The sequence below is a fragment of the Miniopterus schreibersii genome, assembly GCF_964146895.1.
Source record: "Miniopterus schreibersii genome assembly, chromosome: 10".
NCBI lineage: Eukaryota > Metazoa > Chordata > Mammalia > Chiroptera > Miniopteridae > Miniopterus > Miniopterus schreibersii.
This window is the reverse complement of record NC_138110.1, coordinates 30,308,583-30,332,096: the sequence shown is the minus strand read 5'-3', so window position 1 is coordinate 30,332,096 and position 23,514 is coordinate 30,308,583. Positions and strand designations below refer to the sequence as shown.

The following is a 23,514-nucleotide window of genomic DNA, read 5'->3' as shown; positions in this document are numbered from 1 at the left end:
ACTGAATCCCCAAAATTTTCTATTTTTATTATGCTAAAATGTTTTTCTTTAACCCTGATTTTTGTTAATTTTCTGATTTAATTATGATTGTAAGTTTTTTCTTTTTAATCTGTTGACATGGTACATTATAATAATGGGTTTTCTGATGAACCATTCTTGCATTCCTGGGAACACCTTACTTGATCATAACATATATTTTTTATTATTTTAAAGAATATTTTTATTGATTCCTTAAAGAGATGGTGAGACAGAAACATTGATCTGCTGCCTCCTGCACACCCCCAACTGGGGATGGAGCCCACAAACCAGGCATGTGCCCTGAGAATTGGCAACATTTCAATGCATGGGATGACGCCCAACTGAGCCACACCTGCCAGGGTGATCATAACATATGACTTTGATTTGCTAGATACAAGAATTTACGATTCTTGTAACTATATTCATTTTTTCTTTTCATTTGTCTCCTGTGATTTTATGAGGTTCTGGGATTTTATCCTACTTGAAGCTGCAAGTTAGCTGTTACTGTTTTGTGGATAAGGGCAGAAGACATGAGACTCTTGGGACGTAAAGAACTTTTGCTCACAGCATAGCAAGTATTGTGAACGTAATTTGCATCAGTACATCTTACCACCCCAAGTTCCACAGAAGCAAAGTGAAAGGTCTCAGGTGGATGCAGCACAGGTTGGTTGTGTAGCAGTTGAGCTTGGGGAATAAACCTCTTATACAAGGCCTGATCTTTACCTCAGACCTCATGCTTCAAGGTTGCTCACCGATACATGGCCCAGACAGAGTGGCCAGGGCCTTACATTCCTGTCACAGCTGGCAGTAATGTATAGGGAGTCTTAAGGTCCAAGGTAGATTTTCTTTTTCAGCATGGTTTTATAACAAGGTTACCTTGACCTCAATGAACACAATGAATGTTTTTTTCCCTAATCCAGAAACTGTTTTGTTAAACTAGGGATTTGTGTTACTTGAAGTTTTGATAAAACAGCAAACAATGCTTTGTTTTGGAGAAAGGGGGGAGATTTTGATGTGACTTTTTAAAAAAAATTATCTTTATTGTTAAAAGTATTACAGATGCCCCCTCTCCCCCATCTCCTCCACCCCAGATGTGGCGATCATTTTAACAGTAATTGACTTTCTATTTTTCCTGAGTGAACATTTTTTTTCCAAAAAATTAAACCATAACGTTTTCAAATTTATAAACATAGTCTGCTTTATAATTTCTTGAATCTACTATATCTTTATTTGGGCCTTCTTTTCATTGACGATATTTGTGCCCTTTTCAGTCAGTGTTGTCCCCGCCTCCCTCCACTGCCCACGCCATCCCCAAGGATCAGCTTTTGGCCTATATTTTATTTTTAATATGTCTTTATTGATTTCAGAGAAAGGGAGAGGTAGATAGATGGAAACATCAGTGATGAGTCATGGATCAGCTGCCTGATGCACGCCCCCTACTGGGGACTGAGCCTGCATCCTGGGCATGTGCCCTGTCCAGGCATTTAATCGCAATCTCCTGGATCCCCATAGGTTGATGCTTAACGGCTGAGCCACGCTGGCCAGGCACACTTTTGGTCCATATTTTAATCTACATTTTCCTCTAATCTCCATTCTCCCCCACACAGAGCCATGGAAACTAATTACTTAAATCTCCCACATATTCAGTAACGGGTTCAAACTGGAGTAGGAACTATTGTTCTAAGTCACCCTGTTTTATGGGCTGGTCCAGTACACCTTCCACCTTCAGAATCTTTGCAAAAGGAGCAGGTACAAGTCTGTATTCCCCAAACTTGAAGAACACTCCTGGCTATTCCAGAACTCCCTTTCCTTGCACTGATCTGGCAGTGACAGTAGGGTAGATCTGTAGGCCTCTGCAGCAGAGTTAATTCAGCCAGAGATGCCGCATCTCATCCTTTCCAGGCACCCCCAATCCAAGTAATTCTCGTTACCTATCCCCATCCCTTTCACTTTGTATGGGGGAGAAGATGCTGGTCCAATTGTCTCTCAGTAGGCCCTAGGAAGGATACAGGGTCTTGTCCAATTATTTCTGATACTCTTTAGAGTACAGGGCATTATAATGCTTCTTTAGCTTACGGCTCTGTTTTTTTTGTTTTTGTTTTTTCCTTTCCTTTCTTTGATAGCGTGGAACAAACTGTGGACTAATATTTTCTGAGGTGCCCTTTGTGATGAAGAATTTAAAATTGAGTAAGGCCACCCAATACAATAATATAAATGAATTGATAAGTATACTATAATCTGGATTGTATTGAAGAAAATCTGATTATCTCAAATTCACAGAAATGGAAAGTAGATGGTGGCTACCAGGGGCCAAGGGAGGACACAAGTTGTTTAATGGATATAGCGTTTCAGTTCTGCAAGGTGAAAAGATTCTGGAGATCCAGAAATGTAAACACACTTAAAACTACTGAACTGTACATTTAAAAATGGTTAAGATGGTTAAAAGAAATACCAGACATCTAATATTAAGCTGACACAGGGGTTTTATTTTGTAGAAAAGCAACATCTAGAGAATGGCACAGACAGCTCTAGTAGTCTAAAGTACGATATATAAACATGACAATTGCTCATAATGACAACACTGAAGCACTGAAAGATACCGAAGTACTTCCTGAATCCAGAAGTCGAAATATACTCAGTACGGCTTTAATGTCCTTATCTCAAAGTCCTAATACACTGACATTTGGTAAACCAGATAATCATCCAATCATAACTTTGGGCAATACATAACTTGGGGATATCTAAGTCTTCTGGCAATACGTAAACTTACTCATACTCATCTGGTATACCTCCACACAAATATTTTAAAATTCAAATTTCTTGGTTAAGTGATATAGTGCTTGAATTCGTTAATTATTTTTAGATGTTTCCATTATACAAAGTTAAATGTACAACTAAATTAGTGAAAAGTGCTCACTGTGGTTTTATGGGAACATTAACACTTTGACAAAAACGTTTATGAATGTACTCTATACTTGACTAATATTGCCTTTTTAATTTAAATCTAAATTTCCTTCTATTTTATAACCACTTTTGTGATTTTTTGGTAAGAAATTTATGCCTTCTTAATTCTTACATATTTTTCCCCTCCTTATTTCTTAGTTTAAATTCAGTACAAACTTTATTGGTATCTTAGGCTTCATGCGTATTCTTACTCCTAAATACCAGCAGTTCTTCAAAGACCTAAAATCCAGCATGGGAATTACTGTATTACATTAGTTCTAGAAAAAATATCAAAGACATTTTCTTGAACTATATAGAACATGTCATGCCAAATCTTTTGTTTATACAATAAACTGGTAAAACTGGTAAATTGCACACAGAGTTTATATTCCCCAAATAGAATAACTTAAATATTAAAACGTACCTTTAGGTTACCACCATAACTGACCTTATAAGCATAACAAATGCAGTACAAAAATCACAAAATCCACTAACCTTAAATGCTGCATATCACAGCATCTACTCTCATCTTCCTATGACCTATTCAAACTATAGAGAGCAATTTTTTAAAGCTACTCTACCATTTATAACCTAATTAGAAATTTATACGAAAAACAATTTTATGTTCAAATATGGAAATAAGCAACATAATTCCAAATCCCAAAAGCATCCCAGCATTCTGTAAAAGGAAATATCCCCAGCGGCTACATCCATGGTCACTAGCATCATTGTGCAGCATCTCAGGTACCTTAGAGAAGGGAAAAAAAAAAAAAGAGCAACCTTTAAGGTTTCAAAACTACAGATTGTTTTTATAAGCCTTTGCAGGATAGTTTATTCATATTATATGTAGCTAAGTATACTGGGTCAATTCCTTAAATCATGACTACGTACATACTGATTCTAGCTAACGTGACATAACATTTCCTAGCAGTTTAATTAACAATGATTATTTACCATCTGCTTAGCAAGTCAAATTGATATTGGTCCAGTTTGTTCTTGCTTCAGTTACTGCCTGTATCTGAACTGAATATAACATGTGGCTTACCAGAATTCAGATATATGGAAACCTTATACTATGTAAAATAAAATTTTAACAATAAGATTGCTGTACTTTGGTGACAAAGAGATATGACTTCTTTGTCCATTCATAAGGAGCTTTTAAGCATTCTTAGTACACACAGCATGCCAATAATATGTGGCTTGTGTTAGGTTTCCTACAAATTTACACACAATTCAAAGAATGATTGCTGAGATTCTACTCTCAAAAAGACATATCAGAAGGGGGTCGATATTTCTCTGTATCCTCACACACATTAGGCAGGATAAAGATGTGCTTGTGGTCAACAATCCACAAAGATAAACTGTAAAGGAACTATATTTTATATGTGACCTTGTTGAGTATAGAATGACTTATCACTACTGCATTTACTCTAAAGCCTTTTTATAAATAAGGTTTCACAAAACAGTTTCTCTATTTTATTATTGGTCAATACTGTAATTTGACACCTTAAAAACTTACCATATCAACCAGAGCAACATACATGAATAAGCCAGCAGTTAGTGCAAATATCCACATAGAAACATTTTCAGCATAATGACCAATGAAAATTCCTGTTGCCATTCCAAGATATGCCAGCATGGCCGACAAAGCATTATAAAGAACAGCCTGCTTAACAGTCATGCCAGCCTTTAGTAAAACAGCAAAGTCACCTTTAACAGAAAATACAAAAGGGAATTAATTAATTGAAAAATCATTTTTAAAACACACACCCAAGAGACTTCACAGATTTAAGAAATTCTCTAATGTGTTTTTTTTTAATCCTCACGCAAGGATATTTTTTCCATTGCTTTTTCAGAGAGAGTGGAAGGGAGAGAAAGAGAGAGAAACATCAATACGAGAGAGACACATCCAGTAGTTGCCTCCCGCTCGCTCCCCTATTGGGGCCGAGCCTGCAACCAAGGTATGATCCCTTTGGTCCACGGGTCGATGCTCTAACCACTGAGTCAAATTGGCTAGGGCAGAAATTCTCTAATTTTTAGAGGAAAAAAAGCTGCGTGGCTCAATGGTTAGAGCATCAGCCTACACACTGGAGGGTCTTAGGTTTGATTCCCAGTCGGGGGCATGTACCTGGGTTGCAGGTTTGATCTCCACCCTGTCCAGGTGCATGTGGGAGGCAACCAATGGATGTCTCTCTCACATGATGTTTCTCTCCCTACCTCCACCTCCCTCTTCCCTTTCACTTTCTCTAAAAATCAATGGGAAAAAAATATATTCCCTCCTTGGGTGAGGATTAAAATAAATGAAGCAACAGTATAAATCACCCTAACAGCTCTATAATCTAACATATATATATTTAAAGTTTATTAATTTTTTAAAATATGTTTTTTATTGATTTTAGAGAGGGGGGAAGGGAGAGGGATAGAAACAAATATTGATGAGAGACACATCGGTCAGCTGCCTCCTGCATGCCCCCAATTGGGGATTGAGCCAGAAACCTGGGCATGTGTCCTGACTTGAAATTGAACTGGGGACCTCGTGGTTCATGGGTTGACACTCAACCACTGTGCCACACCAGCTGGACACTAAGATATTTTTATCCAAAGTTTTACTTAAGGCTCCCACTTTAATGAGTGATAAATACCACAAATCTACTATTATTACAGTTTACACTGTCTTTAAGGAACTCATAATTGGCCACACAGAGGAGGGTGGAAAACACACATGAAATGATCAGCAAATGATAAAGGCAATTTATAATTAAGAGCTAGAGTCTAATGTTCTGGTTATAAAAGGAGAACACAAGATAAATTAAGATGGGAATAGTTAAGGCTTCGTGGAGCATGAAGAATCCAGAACAGAGAACATAAACCACATGTTGATTATAAGCACTGAGCAGGCAGATGGGAGGCCTTCTGAATGACAGAATATATGCCAAGGAACAAAAGTGAAAATGGTGTCATGGGTGTGTGCAAATATGTGTTTATAAGAAAAAAAAACAAAGACATGAACTGGGATCCAGAATAACTCTGGGATGGTGTTTTTCTTCAGTTCCAAAGAGATTTTTTCTATTAATAGAAGATGACTTATTTGATTCCTGTGGTCTAATTCATATTGTGTGTATGAAGAAATGATCACTGAGGTCAGCAGTATGCTGGCATAAGAAAATATTTAGTAGAATGAGAAAGGGGGCCCAGGTACCTCTTTGGCAATTTCACACAGGCAATTGCGTAACTGTACTTATAGGGTCAGAATTCTGGCTGGAAATGAACTTGTGTTCATTATGAAAAGAAAGCTAGCTAGGTTAGAGGATGTATGAGAAGGCATAAAAGTTATGAGGAAGCTTGCTGGAACTATCATTAGCAAAAGCCATCTGGAAAATACCATTTATATGGTTCTCTTACCTAATTCATGAGGCAACTCGTGACAAAACACAGCAACAGAGGTACTTAAACCACTAGATAAACCCTCTGTAAAAGCAGCACCTGTGTAAAAATCAATCAGAAAAAGATTGACTACATTATTTTGTGGATGTGTTTTTAAAAAATCTTACCAGCATACAAAATGCAATAAAAGAAATAGGCTATATTTTGGCTGCGAATAAACAGAACTTTCCCAACTGCACTCAGTATCTTCTTTGTAAGTAAACTCAGATTACATTCAATTAGGGTTAAATTTCCCAATGGAGCACAAGCTGGTATGATTCAGAAGGGAAGGTTCCACTATGCCTTAACAGTGATTAGATGATCTTATACAAACCTGAGAAGTAATTGCTACTGCATCAAACACTTATTTAAAAATGTAAAATAAACTGATTTAAAAGGTTTAGAAAAAAAACCTCAGCAGTCAAGAGTACAAATTGTTTTACTGGCCTCAGAGGAATTCACTATGTAATCAGACTTGTTTACATTCATTCTTTCACTGTCTCATAAAAAGAGTCTAAGACAAATAGCTCCCCTCCTTTTAAAAGCTAACATACTATACAACTGGTTTATATATAAACCATGGTTTATATATAAACCATGACTTAGCATTTGAACCTTCTTCTTTGTTGCTTATGCTGTGCACAGTACCTAGAGGAGGAAGAGCACCAGGCTTCCAGGGAGCCAAGGCCTGGGCCCATCTCAAATAGCACGTCTCCTTGAGCAAGTGGTTCACCTTGCCAGGCCTCAGCTGCCTAATCTATAATTATTTCCATGGTTCCTTTCAGCACTAATTACTAAAATTCCCAAGTATTCTATTATCTCCTAATTGTGGCATAACAATTTAATAGCAAAAACTCTACTTATCAGATATACATAGATTCCTTTACAGCATGAAAGAAAAGATAGAACAGATTCTTTTACCTTAATAAATACTGTTTATATTGCAGATAACTTAAATGTATAGGGGGAAAAACTCACACATGCTCCAAACACATTGGAGCCTGATCTTAAGACCTTGCAAATTAAAACAACTTTCGGTAGTTATAATTTAGGTAATGAGCAAGGCACAGTTCCTTTCACTTTATCAAATATTTTACTGTCAAAGTAGCCAAAGAAGAAACAACATTTTGATAATCAATAAGGGGCAAATACGTAGATGTATACCAATTGCCAGGCCATCGCTGAAATTGTGCAGGCCATCGCCCATTATCACCATCCATGCCAATGTGGCGATGCCGGCATCTTTCAACTCCTCCCGAGAGTAGCGCTGACTGTGACTGTGGGGGTGGTGGTTTTGGTGGTGGTGGTGATGAAGAATATGGTGGTAGTCATGATGGTGGTGAATGAGATCATCTGACTGGCCCAGGGTGTCATGGAAATGTGAATGGCATTTATTCTTGCACCCTCTGGGTACATATTCATTATAGACTTCTTGTGGATGAGCATGGGCTATCATGACCTCTTCTTCTTCCAAGATTGCTGGCTGTTGAGAATCAAAGTGGGAGGGCTCTTGTGAGTCTCCTCGTAAATAGCTTTCAGGTCCTGGGTATAAACAAAAAAGACATTGGGACAGTCAGAAGGCTTAATGTGCTTAGACACATTTCAAACATTTCCACTGACAAAGTAAAAAAAGATCTTAAATCGGAGCAACTCTCTCCCATATGCCTGAAGAATGAAACATTACAGTATTATTGATGAAAAACATTAATAGGTTTTAATAAATTTTAGAAATTAAATGGTCTCACATATTAAGAATAGATTTTAAATGGTAACCTTCAATAATTATCCTCCAGATCCTCCCTTAATTTCTTCTGCCTCCTTATATTTTTAAAGATGACTTTTTTTCTGATTATAAAAGAAGCATATACTTATTTTAGAAAAATATTTAAGAAAAATATTTAAATTGGAAATAAACATAATTTTATTGTCTGATTCCCTCTTTTTAAAAAAATTATGTACTTATTTATTTAATCCTCACTGAGGATACTTTTTCCATTGCTTTTCAGAGAGAGTAGAGGGCAGAGAGAGACAGACAGACAGAGACACACTGATTGGTTGCCTCCCGTACGTACCCTGACAGGGGCCAGGGATTGAGCCTGCAGCTGAGGTATGTGCCCTTGGCCAGAATCGAACCTGGGACCCTTCAGTCTAAGGGCTGATGCTCCAACTACTGAGCAAAACCGGCTGGGGCACACTTCCTCTTTTTTAAGGGCAAAATTCAAGGAAAAACAGCAGAATCTGAAATACCATCATCACTATTTACTATTTGTACAAAGAGGAGATTGCAACAGTAAGGTTTAGCTTTTTTCTTTGTCCTATATACTGGTACGGCTTTTCCTGGAAGCATTCCTGACATTGTGGTCCAATTGTAAAGCTATTTCCTTGTACTGTTATATATTTCACTGGAGCCTGTTAAAAAGGTTAGAGAGAATAGATGCAGAAAGAGGAGCAAGGACATTTTACTTGCTCTTTAGAGAAAAAATCAGCATGCTGGAAAACAAAGGGTGGACAAAAACAAATAGGCAGTGGCAACAGTCAAGTTTCTCTCTCTCCTCAGATCTATTGAGCTCCTGCTCTGGGCCAGGCACCCTGCCGGGCACTGGTGATAGAATGGAGCATGAGAATATCTTTGTCTTCAAGAAACTTATTTTCTTGTGGGAAGAAAGCCAGTTAACAAGGAGCTACAGATATAAATAAGGTAATTTAAGGCGCTGGAAAGCATGGGGAGAAAATACAAAAGGATAATATGGCAGAAAGTGACAGGAAAAACCTTTGTCTTTGGGTGATCAGGGAAGACCTCTAAAGAGGAGATATCTGAGTTTAGACCTAAACAACAGAAGAAGGAATTTATGTGAAGGTGTCCAAGAAGAAGAAACAATGAATGCAAGGCTCTGACACAAACCTGGTATGCTCACAGGATAAAAGGTCAGCAGGCTGGACAGCGAGGACAGTGAGGGAGAGTGGAGGGCAGGTTAGAATCTTGAAAGTCAGGGTGAGAAGTTTGGTTTAAAATTTTAATTTTAACTGACCTGTTCAACATGAAATTCCAAGCTAACAGTAAAGTTACATGAAAAATAGTAACTTTACAGTGAAAAAACATGGTAGATATAACCTTAGCCAAGTGATCAAAATTAACACCACCCACAGGTGACAAAGGGCATCATGTAAGGTGGCACATCATGTGACTGAAAAGAATGATACCACTTTGTGGTATTGCTGCCAAAACTGATCAATCTTTACTGGGCTCTGGTCTGTGTAACTCAGCTGGTTGGGCACCATCCCGGTGCAACAAAAGGTTGCCGGTTCAGTCAGGGCACATGTCTGGGTTGTGGGCTTCATCCCTGGTGGGGGGGTGTGCAGGAGACAGCTGATTGATGTTTCTCACTCTCTAAAAATCAATAAACTATTCTTTTTTTTTTTTTTTTTTAATATTCTTTATTGATTTCAGAGAGAGGGAAGGAGAGGGGGAGAGAGAGATAGAAACATCAATGATGAGAGAGTCATTGATCGAGCCCGCAACCCAGGCATGTGCCCTGACCAGGAATCGAACCCCAATCACCCGGATCCTAGGTCGATGCTCAACCGCTGAGCCACGCCCGGCCGGGCAATAAACTATTCTTTAAAAAAGGAAACCCCAAAACAAAAAACATTAGACTCAACACCTGACCTAGACTGTACCCTAAATTTTTTTTCTTTTGGGGGAGGGGAGAGTATAATGAAATTAGGACAATTAGAAAAACACAAGTGCCCTGGCCAGGTAGCTCAGTTGTTTAGAGCATTGTCCTGATGTGCCAAGGTGCAGGTGCAATCCCCAGTCAGGGCACATACAAGAATCAACCAATGAATGCATAAAAAAGTGGAACAACAAATTGATGTTTCTGTTTCGCTCTCTCTCTGCATTGTATCAGTATTAATTTCCTGATTTTAATAACCAAACTGTGATTATATAAGAGAATGTTCTTTTTCTTAGGAAACATATGCTGAAGTATTTAGGGGTAGAGAAACATCATGTCTGTAACTTACTCTAAATGGCTTAGAGAAAAATGTAGGTAAAATAACTGGGGAATACAGGAAAGGGATATAGGAATTCCTTGTATTATTCTTTTAAAAAAATATGTTTTTATTGATTTTAGAGAGAGAGGAATAGAACCATCAATTGGCTGCCTCCTGCAAATTCCCTATTGGGGAATGAGCCCACAACCTGGGCATGTGCCCTGACTGGGAATCGAACAGGGGACCTCTTGGTTCATGGGTCAACACTCAACCACTGAGCCACACCAGCTGGGCAATTCCTTGTATTATTCTTAACCATTTTCTATAAATCTGAAATTACCTCAAAATAAAAAAATAAAATAAAATAAATAAAATAAAATAATAAAATAAAATAATAAAATAAATAAAATAATAAAATAAAATAAAATAAAATAAAAAACACAGGTGGCTGCGCTCGGTTGGGGGCCATCCCACACCTAAGGCAGGAAGAAGGTGGCCGCAAAGAAGAAGAAAAAGTCGCTGGAGTTGATCAACTCTAGGCTCCAGCTGGTTATGAAAAGTGGGAAGTACGTGCTGGGCTACAAGCAGACTCTGAAGATGATCAGACAAGGCAAAGCGAAGCTGGTCATCCTCGCCAACAACTGTCCAGCCTTGAGGAAATATCTGAAAGAGTACTATGCCATGTTGGCCAAGACTGGTGTCCATCACTACAGTGGAAATAATACTGAATTGGGCACAGCGTGTGAAAAATACTATAGTATGCACACTGGCTATCATTGACCCTGGTGATTCTGATATCATCAGAAGCATGCCAGAACAGACTGGTGAAAAGTAAATCATGGGATATTTTTCTTTAAAAAAATTGGCCAGAGCTTGGTGTAAACACAACAAAACATAGAAACAACCTACTCACCGGCAATTAAAAAGGATGAGAGTTTGTTTTTTTTTAAAAAAAGGACATGGTCTCATCTCTTCCATATAGCCCAAGAAGAGCAATGAATTCCCCCCAGCCCTCAGATTCATAAGGACTTACGATCATCAGGGTCTATTTTTTCCTCATTTGTTGACAGCTGAGATTCATACTTGGACAACCGCTTCTTAATCTCCTCCTCCTCATCATTTTCAGTTTTTTTTTGATTCTAAAACAGCAAGGGAAAGCAACACTTTAAAAGAGTTGATTTGCTTATGCGTACAACTTTAATAAACACTTAAAGTGTGGCAGCACAGCATCCCCTTGGGAGCTTGTTAGAAATGCACAATCTCAGGCCACAACCAGACCTAATGAATCAGATCGGGATTTTAACTAGATCCCCAGGTGACTCACATGCACATTAAAATTGAGCTCTGCCTCAGGTTATCAATTTAGAGCCAGCCAAAGGCATTTTCTTCAGGCATTTAGTGATCTGCTAATCAAGTGCTTGGTTTTCTCCATCTCTCCTTTGTATGCTGAAAACCCATACTTCCCACACTTTTTATATCCTAAAACTACACTGTAACATTATGTATTTGTTATAACTAAAATATTTTTCCTATAATAAAACACTATTAATAAGCTTTCTCTTTTTAAACAAATCTCTCTTAGCTAGCCTTGAATTTATAATTAGGTTTTTTTAACCACTATACCTGAGATAGTATAGTGTTCCTATCTCTGAGCCCAAGCATAATCTCTCCTTTGTATGCTGAAAACTCATACTTCTCATACTTTTTACATCCTAAAATTACACTGTAATAGTCAAAATATTAAAAACGTCACACAAAAAATTCTATTTCTTATTTGTAGTACCTCTGAATATGACTTAAACAATCACTATGACTTAAACAAACATACCTAAGATTTCATTCTAGTTCTAACAGTACATAAAAATATCTGTACATTTTCTTAGGTTTGTGGACAAAAAGGGGGCTCTATAATAAATCTGACAAGTCCAATGTAACAAGTGAAAGTAACCTCACAGGGTGATCTGATTATAAATTTCTAACTGGGCAGATCATGGTGGGTAGTCACACCTCAGGCCTGTAACTTCCCTACTGAAAGGTTATCTTTGCTTTAAGCAAGCCCTGTCCACTGTTTTTGTACATCTAATGTTAACATACCTTTTAAATAGCTTTTTCAGAACTCTTAGAATGGAACCAGAACCACCCTCAAGAGAGTACACAATCTTGTCAGCTATCCTGTAATCCAATCATAGAGATCTCCTTGCCTTGACCCCTTTCGCTTTAGGTAATCTTCCTTACCTTCTCTACTTAATTCCATATGCATAAAAGAAACTGCAAACTGTCATTCTGGGAAGCATTGTTCTCCATTTGTTGAGATCCTGCTTCCAGGCATGTCCTGTTTGGCTCTCAAAGAAATTCTAATAAACTCAAAAATTTTCTACAGCTTTGGATGTTCATAATATCAACAGGTTGTAAAACACTTTAAAGGCAAGCACACAAACAAATCTTTATACTACCCCTAACACAATACCTCAAACAGAGGAAGTATTTAAATATTTGTGAATATAAACAAATTCAGGGTATTTTAAATCACTTCACTTGATGCTTTATTTCTTGTTGGGCAATGACTCTCTCTAGAACTTACAGATGTTAATGAATTCTTTTATTCCTTAAGGGCCTATAATGTTCCCTATGCTAAGTGCTGGCAATACAATGTAAAATAAGATACAAAGGGTCTCTGTTCTCATGGAGCTTATCACCAACAGGGAGGGAGGAGGCTTTATGCAGATAATGATTATATAATTCTTTGATTGCAATTTTTGATACATTTACAAAGAAAAAACACAGAGTGCTTTGAGAGAGTGTAACAACAAGACCACAGTAAATCACAGGACAGGCTTCCTCAAGAAAGTGATATTTATACCAAGACCTAAAGATGAGCAGGGGTTTGCTGGGGAAGGGTGAGAGAGGCAGTATTGCAGGCAGGGAGAATAGCATGTAGGAGGCCAGGAAGGGGACAGCACCGTCTTTAATAGAAAGAACAAGGTGGTTGGGGCCTAGTAGGTCATACAGGGTGGCTAGAGGTAAGGCTGGGCAGTTGGAGGAGATCAGACAATGCAAACCTGTTGAGAGTTGTGGCTTTGTCCTAAAAGCAATGAGAAATCACTAAAAGAAGGCTTTTAAGTTGTGGAGTCCAACCTCATCAGATTTTCATTTAAACAAATCACTCTGGCTGGATTAGAAGAAAAAATAATGTCAACAGGTCAGTCAGGAGGCAACTACTGCCACCCAGATGGGAGGTAAGGATGGAATGGACTAGAATAAAAAGGAAGATGAAGAGAAATAAAAAAAACTCTGGATAGATTTAATAAAACTAGGTTGAACATGAGGAGGAGGGAGGTGTCACAGATGATTCTCATTTCCAGCACGAGCAATAACCTTTACTGGTAGAGAGAAAGTTTGACGTTGAACTATTGTAATGTCTAACTATATCAAGTATGAGATGTAACGCTAACTTGAATATAAAGATTTCAGATTGACAAAGATGGCAAGTAACCTAAAACTATGACATTCAGGGGTGCAGGATGGATGTCTTAAGGAAAATTTTATGTAAAATGTCCTGTTACAGGTCCAAAGAGCTCTCAACACTTATCATATAATGAATAGCTTTTTTTCTTTTTGAGAAACCAAATGAGATTAAAAACTGTTAAGTAAAACTAAGATCTGGATGTCCTTGAAAAATACTCAGTGTATTCTGAAAAGGAAGAGCACAACGTTTGCAAAACTCCTGTGGGACATCTTCATCTAGAAATTATGTTTACTTGTTGTTTAATGTTTCTTATACATTCAACAACTATTTTTCAATCACCTCTCATGTGCCAGTCACTATTCTCGGCATTGGAGATAAAGCAGTAAATAAGACAAAGAGGTCCTTGCTCTTAAAGAGCTTAAATTCTAGTAGAAACTAGTTTAGAACAGAGATTATCAAGCTTTGACTACAATCCACAGTAATATATGTGCTACTTACACAGTAATATATATAATATACTGTAATATTACTGTTGTATTTGAAAACATTGGTCATGACACAAGATTGATTTCACAACTAATAAGTTATAACCTACAGTTTGAAAAATACTATTCTATATTTAATCATAGTGAGTCTATCATGTTAAAGAGTGAACGATTAAAGAAAAGTTATCTTTAAGTAAAATTAAAAAAAAATTGAAATTACAATTTTCAATACTTTATGGCACTGGAAACAGAAAAAGGGTAAAACCAACCAACCAACCTCCATACCCCCCGCCAAAAAACTAAGAATGATCTTTTGTTTTTTTAAGGTAAGAATAATTCCAGATGGGTTTGGGGTGGGGGTTGAGTGAAAAAGGTGAAGGGATTAAGAAGTACAAATTGGTAGTTACAAAAGAAGCCATGAGGGTGTAAAGTACAGCATAGGTGATATAACAACTGTGTATGGTGCCAGGTGGGTACGAGAACTATGAGGAGGATCACTTCGTAATTATCTAATTGTCTCACCACTATGCTGTACACCTGAAACTAATATAAAATAATACTGAATGTCAAATGTAATTGAAAAATTGAAAAAAAAAAGTGTCAAAAAGCCTGGGAAGATGATACAAAAATGTAAATAATGGTTGCATTAGAGTGGTAACACCATAGGAAAATGTTTTCCTATTTTTCTCAAAAACTTTCCAAAACTTTTCTGATGAGCATGTTTAATTTTGATACTTTACTCTAAAAATAAATAGTCAAAGAAATTCTTTTTAGAAAGCTGAGTGTGAAAGAGTAATTCCAGAGAAGGTAAAGAAGTAGGATATGTCCTCAAACCAGTCCAAGGGAAGCTATAGGGACAATAGGAACACAGATGACAACTTACTGGATTAAGAATGAATCAGGTAGCCTGGCCAGTGTGGCTCAGCGGTTGAGCACTGACCTATGATCCAGGAGATCAAGGTTCGATTCCCCATCAGGGCATGTGCTGGGGTTTCGAGCTTGATCCCCAGCAGGGGGCACGCAGGAGGCAGCCAATCAATGACTCTCTCATCATTGATGTTTCTCTTTCTCCCTCTCCCTTCCTCTCTGAAATCAATAAAAATATATTTAAAAAAATTATGTAAAGTGACCAATGTATAAAATTTAAAAAATTTCTGAAATCTAGATTCTATACTTAAAATACCTTTACACGTATGTAACCTCTGGCTGAACTTAGAAAAAAAAATCACCACACAGAACTCCAACTCAAAGATAATCTTGGTCAACATCAAATGATCAGAATAGGAGTATACAAATATTTTAAGTTCAATTAAAATGTCTAAGATATGTACGGGTCATTTTTTAAGAGTTCCCACTAGAATAGTCCTTTCAGTGACTTGCCTTGGTCACATCAGATAAGAAGAGAGCAGATAACCAAAGGCAACTCAAAGTTATTTTTTACCGGAAATAAAGAGCCTACTACTGTTTGGCTTCATACTATTTTCTAGAGGCAATTTGCAAAGGTCATGTCTGTGAAAGTTACATATCCATCCTTTCAAATAGAATATCCAGCTACTGGGTGAATAATTTGAGGTTAATCACATAGTCATAGCTACCAATGAATATTGATGGCGTATCCATGATACTTTTTTCTTAAACCACTTTATTGGAGATGATTGACATTCAAAAAGCATTACAGATTTAATGTATACAACTCAGAGAGTTTAGGGATAAGTATATATATGAAACCATTGCTACCATCAAGGCCATAATCATGAATCTTGATTTCAAGGACCCACCTGTGCCTTGTTTGGTTATTTACAAAAATGTTTATCCTTGCCTTTCTCACTGTCTCATGAGTTTGAAGGGAATTCTGAAGACAGAGAAGTCCAGGGTTATAAAGATACAGAACTGCTCTCCATTAATGCCCCTGGGAGCAGAAAGTATCTCAAGAATACTCAACCCCTCTCAAAGATCACATACCCTCGATGAGCTCTGCTAATGGTCTAATTAGACCTCTATTTTAAATAAATGTCTGATGGATGATAAGTACTCAGTATACTTTTTCTTACCTTTTTCTTCTTATCTTTAAATTGCTTGATCAATGTGAGTACATGTTCAACAAGAAACATGAAATACAAGCCTCCCAGAGCTGTTAGGCCCTTCCATGTGGAATCAAAATAGGTACTTTCTTCTATGTTTTGAGAAGACAGATGACTGAACAGTGGCCCTCTCTTCATTTCTATTGCTGTTTCTTCATGGCTGTGACTATGGTGGTGACTTGCATGAGACTAAAGGCAAAATATGTTTTTTATAAATTCATTAGCTTCACACATGTCAGAAAAACTGGCTAAGATAAGGTCAAATCTGAAATCATTCAGAATTAGGCAATTAATGGAATACTTTGGAATGAAGGGAAGTTTAGGATATTAAAAATAAAATGACCAATAAGCAGCCAGCTATCTAGAGCTTAATACATATAATATACTATGGCACTTAATAGACTGAATCTGTTTAGTGTAAAGAGAGATACATTCCCCTGCCCCACACTTACCTGCAAATCTCTAAGGGAAATTTAGAAAACGAGATCCAAATATTTCCTGCTTATGCACCTATCCCAAATATTTAATGGAAAAGTAAACTCACTTTACCAAACTTGCTTTATTTAAGAATTCACTCATGTCACAAAGTGTAAATCTCTAAATACACATATAAATTCAACTTTGAAGAAAAATCCTAAAGTTTCTTGAGTAGACAGAGTCACACTTTTTATTTCTGTGGCAATTACACTAACAGGTAAGCAGATAATTCACACTTTTGCAGTCTGTCACAGTACTAACATCTGAGTAGACTCTGTCTCCTTTTAATAACTGAGTCCCCAAAAGTTAAATCAGTCTGTATTTAGTCTGTGTTAATTCCCTTTAAAAAGCAAAAAATATGTATTAAGATCAAGCACAGTCCTGGCTGGTGTGGCTCAGTTGTTTGGAGCTTCATCCCGTACACCAAAAGGTGGTGGACTTGATTCCTGGTCAGGGAATATACTCAGGTTGCGGGTTCGGTCCCTGGTAGGGACGAGTGCGGGAGACAGCCGATCAATGTTTCTCTCACTCTCTCAAATCAATAATAAAAAAAAAGATCAAGTACAAAAATGCAGCTTTTGGTTACCAAATATATTTGAAAATAAACTCCTCTAAACCAAATTTCTAACCTTTATACATATCAATACACAGAATTCTAGTATAAACCAAAAAATCCCATATATTTTCAATGCTGAATAATACAATAAACTAATAGGACAAATTATCATACTTACATGTGGAAGAAGGTGTAAAAAAGCATCACCACTCAATGTCCCAACAGCCAATGCCACAAGGAAACTCAGGAGAAACTTGAAAAACACCCGATTCATGAGAGGCACTAAGATAACACCCAACAAAGACAGGAAACTGATGATGGAAATGGCTATAAAGCCACCAACCCAGGCTGTCAAACAGAAGAGCAAAGATAAAAACACACAATTGATAAACTTTAAAAGAGAGACTTTGGAGTAGCATAAAGCAACTTGTAAAAGTAGGGTAGTTTTAAAGAAATACAAATTCAGTGGAATAGGACTGTGGTAACAGCAATAACCAACAAATGGGCTCAAATGAACAATTTGACTGAACTCTCCAGCTAAAGAGCATAAACCTAGTGGAAAATCCTTCAGCTGGTAGTGAAAGAAGGGAAAAAAAAAAGATAAACAAGGATGAACTCTAGCTCATTTGGGAACTGAGCTTTCAGACTCCTGTAACACCCAAATTAAAAAAGAGAGGAAAAAGTTAAAAAGAGAAAGAGGGAAAAAGGGAAAAAAAGAGGAGAAAATCAGGAACTGAATCATTTCTTCAGTAAACAAAACAATTATTTCTTCATTATAGTTTTTGAGCACTGAAACTCTACACTAGAGCACAGCTTAACCTACTTTCATTTATTAATAACAACAGACCAGAATTAGGCTCCTACACAGTAGAGATTAGCTTTGACTCTTTTTCCCAAACAGCGTGGCTATTACAAAAAGCCCACATTTCAGATAACCTGGACACTTCATGACCTCAGGCAAGTTACAACCTATGTTTTACTTATTTATTTAAAGATAAGGCTAACACAGACAAGTTACAATCTAAGTTTTTTTTTTAAAGGGTAAGGCTAACATGCTTTCTTCACATTCAAGGCAGAAAACAATTAAGATGGTATATTTGAAATCATGCTAAAAATGAATAGGTTTTTGTAAATATAAAGAACTTTACAACATAAATGTATCTATTGAAAATTATTTTTACTTAAAAAAATGCAATTCTACCTATTTGTAAAGAATAGGTCTTCGGAGGGATTTCTGCTTTCTTTTCACTCGTCGTATGAATCAGACACGATCTAGCATCAATTTGATTGATGATGGCTGGGCAGAGATAGTTGAACTCTGTTGCATTCAGTGAAACCTGGATGCCCATGCCATGAGATGTAAGCAGCTTTGATGCATTGAAACACTGAAGAAAACAAAGCAGTGAAAATCACCAAAAGGCATTCCCATTAGAAAATCCAAAAAAGTTGTTTGATGACAAAACACCCTTTCCTTACTGGAGCTTCTCTTAAATTTTTTTTTAAGTTTACACTAATTAAAATCAACTTTTGTTTTAAGTACTTTGGAACTTCTCAAACTACCTGGAGATACTATGTCACAATAGTGTTATCCCACCTCTCTGCCTACTTCTTGGTAGAAACAGTCACATCACTAGTTGCCCAGAGAGAAAGCCTCAAGTGAAATAAGCTTGAGGATAAATGGCCATTCACAAGCCTGTTAATTCATTGTATAAACCTATTAAGGAAATGAGCTTTAATTTCGAGATGGGGTTCATTAGAGATTGGGACATATGTTGTTTTAGTACCAACGCTACCTTACCTGGCCTAAACAAGTCCAAAACACGTCATTCTTTCAGCAATGACCATACTTGGCAAACTTAGCTCAGTTCTGACTACATATCTGGCAAAATAATGCTCTACGAGAGAATATTAAAGTATGCACATTACTCTCATGCAGGGTAAGGTTGGTAATAAAACAAACTTGTACCGGCAGGCAGCTGTTTCAACAATTTAATTGGATGACTAGTTTGAAGAGAATCTTCTGAGCTCCCTCTATACCCCTAAAATTGGTAAAGTTTCTCCTCTTCTGTAAAGTTATTTTAAACTCCACCAATTCTTGGTTAATACTACTCAGAACAAACTATTACCAGTGTTGTTATGGGAATGACCATTAGTAGGATTATTCTAGAATTAGTACAGTCATATAATGGCTTGAACGAAGTACTTAAGTTTTGCTTATTAACATATTCCAACTAACTCCTTGTTCTTGAATCTTTTAGGCAAGGCAAACTGAGTAGTCTGGAAGTCTAGTCTAGAAAAAAACATATGAACTCAGAACTTCATTGCCCATTCACTTGTCGAGTATGTCATTCTTGGTAGCAGTTCCAATTTCAATCACTCCACAAGTTATTACAATCCCTCTGCAAGGAGGTATTAATGCTCTTACATTCTTCAACCCCTTCAACCACACCTTTCCCTAAAACATGGATTCTAACTCCTGCATTTTCAACCTCCCATTTTCTATTTTTTATTAATAACATTCACCTTTAAAGGCTTTCTCCAAAAATAACTTTGATATCTGCTTTCTATACTTATTTTAAATTCTGCATTAGAAAACAGTTTTAGCAGGCAGCACTGTTCTTAATATCCCCCAAGTTTTTTTAATCAGAAATGATTACAACATGATAGGGATACTTTGGGTCAAGTGCCTTGCTGAGAAAGTGGAAATTACCTTTTCAATAGCCTCATCATTTTATTTCTACCTTAAATTCCTTACAACTAGAGATAGAATGGCTATGACAGAATAGACAAGCAGGCATATTGATTAAAATAACAACCACCTTTATCTTACCTCCTGAATATTTTCATTTGTGTTTCTGGAATACATAAACTCCTTTCTGGGCTCACTCACAGATTCATTTGTTTTCCTCCTAGCCGGCCGGCTCAACCTGCTCTTTTCTGTGATACTGGGTGGAGTGGAACTGCTCACATCTTTGGGGAGAAGTTTCCCAGGTTTTGGAGTTTCTATTGTCTCTAGAAAGTGAGTTTCTTCAGAGACAGCATTATATACAGCTGAGGTCACTTCACTAGCACCAACACCATCCTTGATTAACACATTCCTTCTACTATTGGCATGTTCTGATCGGCGAGATCCTTTTCCCTGGTTGTTTCTAGGGTCTTTACCGGAACTATCAGAGTCATGGTCTGGGCAAAGAGCTTTCCGATTATTTCTTCCGGAAGCAGCACGATTACGGTGAGAGTGATGATCATGGTCAGAGTGATGCTCGTGGTCATGATCAGAGTGATGCTCGTGGTCATGATCAGAGTGATGCTCGTGATCATGATCAGAATGATGTTCGTGGTCATGATCAGAGTGATGCTCGTGGTCATGGTGTAAATGAACTCTTTTAATCTTATCTATGCCTATATTCTGAAGCAACTTTCTGAACCCTTCAACTGACAAGGAATTATTTTCTCCATAGCGATGGAAAAGCTGCTGTAGATGATATCGCTGTGTGGTAACTGCCAAATCAACGTTAATGCCAGATTCCCAGTTTGGAATAATTTTCTCAGTGGTCTGAGGGAAAGCAGTTGCTGGTTCTACTTCATGAAGGGGATTTGTGACTGACAGAGTGGAGGTCAGGATGAAAATCACAGATAAACTCCTCGCCATCGCACCTTCCTAGAGAAGAAAGAAAAAAGAAATTTTGCCTTCACTTCTAAAATAACTTGAATTAAGAAATCTCCTGCTGAACACTGATGTCTAAACAAATAATCAAGGTTTACAGAGCACCATTTTAGCAATGTTTGGTACTGTGAAAATAAAGAAACTAGAATTCTAGGCTCTACCCTTGCATTGCGAAAACATGTTAACAACTGGAGAACTGCTGAGCGTTAACAGATTGTAATTAGCACTATAAAAGCAATAGTAATTCAGACACTGGAGAAATCCATGTGGCCACAGCCATACTGGCAACTTCTTATTGTGTTGAGAACAATGACTCAAAACAAAACTTACTTCTACCACCACCATCACTTCATAAAACTCTATTTTAATATTAAAAGTAGTAGATATGGCAATCTCAGAATAATTCACATTGAAAATTTTTCTTAAACTATAAACAAATCAATTTAAGGCTTCTTTCTCCAATATCATTCTTCAAAGTCACCCAATTTTGCCAGTTTCTGTGTATGCCTCAGGATACTTTCTATGCATTTTCAAGTAAATAGGTACTTAAACCACACAAATGGGACCTTTTTCCTACTCAAAAATGACATCTTTCCATGTCAGTACATATAGATTTATTTCATGCTTTTGAACGACCGCATAATAGTTGCTTAAAAAACTCATAAAAAACTGTATCATTCTTATGTTGCTATAAATCGGTGAAAATTTCACCATAGACCATCACTCATCCAGACAATAGTGTTTGGAATTAGGAATTGAGCTGAGCCTTGAAAAGCAGAATTCAGTTAAGCCAAGGAAGGTATAGTCGGGATACAAGGTTAGTCTGATTATCTCAGGACACAGATGTCCAGTCGTCACCAAACTCACCTGTCTCCAGTGAAAGAAACAGAGGCCCGGTTCTGGACCAAGAGAGCAAGGGTATGAGGCAACTTAACTCTACCACTTTCAGTTCTTCTTCCCTGCACCGGGGAAAGCTGGCAATACCTATTCACAGGGTAACTGCGGAAACTAAGTTAACTGCGTACATGGAAGTGCTCCAAACAATATCAGCAGTTTTGCACAGCTGCTGCTTATACTGGAAGCAGCGAAAAGGGAAGCACATAATACATAAGTACCATCGGGCTAGACTCCTGAAAGAACAATCTTCGGGACCTGAAGTTTTAATAGCCAAACGAGAACCATTACGAAATTACTCGCAGGAGGGAAAGGCAAGGAGCGGGAGGGGTTGTGACAAGCACAGACACAATGCTCCGGGGCAGCTCCGTGCCTTTCTCCAGGAGGATGCTTAAGGAGGCCGAGGACCCGCGGGCGGACTTTCTTCCCTGCAAGTCCCCGAGTGTTGCTGGAAAAAAGCCTAAAAAAGGGGCCTGAAGAGAGGCGAGTGGCGAAAAAGGGAAGGAAGGCAGACCACTACTTATAAGGGCTTTTTAATTTAAACACGACCCTACCTTCGAGGAGGTTAATACTTTCCCCACAAAGTCCTCCGCTGGACCCCGAAGCCCATCTGTGCATCCTAAACTGGGAAGTCGGGCCTCCCCTTTCTGCAGCCCCCGCCCGGGCTCGCGGGACTCACCTCTCCGCGGCCTCGCAGTTCCCCGGCCCCGCGCGCAGGTTCAGTTCCCCGCAGGCGGTCCGGAGGGCTCGGAACCGGCCCGTGCTTCCCTTTCTTTCTTTCTCTCTCGAAACCTCTACAGGGCACGGAGAAGCGGCGATCTTACCGCTGCGGATGCCCCTCGGCCGCGGTACCACCGCGCGGGCACCGAGAGCCGCGCCCCACGCGCCCCAGCCTCGCCGGAACAGGACAATTACTAATTACCGCCGCTCGCGCCTGGAAACCACCGCCTCGCCGGCCCGGACTGCGGGACATGCGCAGTGCGGCTCAAAACCCGGTCCCGGCCAGCCGATCCGCGTGGCCGCCTGTTCGCCGGCGCCGGGGGGCTCGCAGGGGCGGGAGGGGGCGAGTGCGCGGTCCGAGCGACTGTGAGCGTCGAGCCCAACTGGGGACCCTTTCTTTCGCTGAGCCCCTCCGCGCCCCTGCCCCGTTGAGGCTCGAGACTTGCTTGCCAAGGGTCTCACCTGGGCCAACTCTGCTGCTGGAAGCGGGCGTGAGGGGCAGCGGGACGTTCCCGACGCTGCCCCAGCACTTGAGCCGCGGGCCTTTCTGTAGGGTCCCGGGCTACTCCGGTCGGGTCTTCATCCTTGGGATAGAGGGCGCGCTTGTGCTCTGGGCCACGATCGAGCAGACAAGAGGTGGGAGCCGCTGCTGGGCACTGAGGACCTTTCGAGCCTCGGCAGGGGGCGGGGCCGGCGCTGGGGGCGGGGCCGTCTCCGTCCCGCCCCCGGCTGCCTCCGAAACGCGGTGCGGATCACGCCAGCGGGAGAGGCGGCCTCGCGAGTAGTTAGTT

General features: G+C 38.8%; 1 protein-coding gene and 1 pseudogene across 4 annotated transcripts; one reads left to right on the top strand and one right to left on the bottom strand.

Moving 5' to 3' along the window:
• Positions 1-2,483: 2,483 nt before the first annotated feature.
• SLC39A6 (solute carrier family 39 member 6) lies at positions 2,484-23,492 on the bottom strand. Of its 3 annotated transcripts, none has more exons than XM_081149516.1 (10): positions 22,683-23,492; positions 20,273-21,103; positions 18,644-18,827; positions 17,621-17,790; positions 16,380-16,598; positions 11,411-11,516; positions 7,549-7,926; positions 6,364-6,444; positions 4,481-4,671; positions 2,484-3,709 (listed from the first exon to the last, which is right to left on the bottom strand). In XM_081149516.1, exons 2-10 carry the CDS (start codon positions 21,092-21,094, stop codon positions 3,557-3,559), a joined length of 2,304 nt encoding a protein of 767 aa, XP_081005642.1. In that variant the 5' UTR covers positions 21,095-21,103; positions 22,683-23,492; the 3' UTR covers positions 2,484-3,556. The 3 variants fall into 3 exon arrangements, with proteins under 3 accessions (XP_081005642.1, XP_081005643.1, XP_081005641.1); XM_081149517.1 differs by having other exon boundaries at positions 23,186-23,492; XM_081149515.1 differs by having other exon boundaries at positions 22,926-23,365.
• LOC308562779 (large ribosomal subunit protein eL30 pseudogene) lies at positions 9,423-11,213 on the top strand (annotated as a pseudogene). The gene is made up of 2 exons: positions 9,423-9,441; positions 10,859-11,213. The product of its transcript is annotated as a large ribosomal subunit protein eL30 pseudogene (transcript).
• Positions 23,493-23,514: the final 22 nt, after the last annotated feature.

Excerpts from the sequence above, each read along its gene's own strand:
- SLC39A6 (XM_081149515.1), bottom strand. The coding sequence starts at position 22,976 with ATGTCCCGCAGTCCGGGCCGGCGAGGCGGTGGTTTCCAGGCGCGAGCG. Across the intron at positions 17,791-18,643 it reads GACCTATTCTTTACAAATAG|CCTGGGTTGGTGGCTTTATA; the intron begins GTAGAATTGCAT and ends TCTGTTTGACAG. Across the intron at positions 7,927-11,410 it reads AAAAATAGACCCTGATGATC|GACCTGAAAGCTATTTACGA; the intron begins GTAAGTCCTTAT and ends GTTTATACCCAG.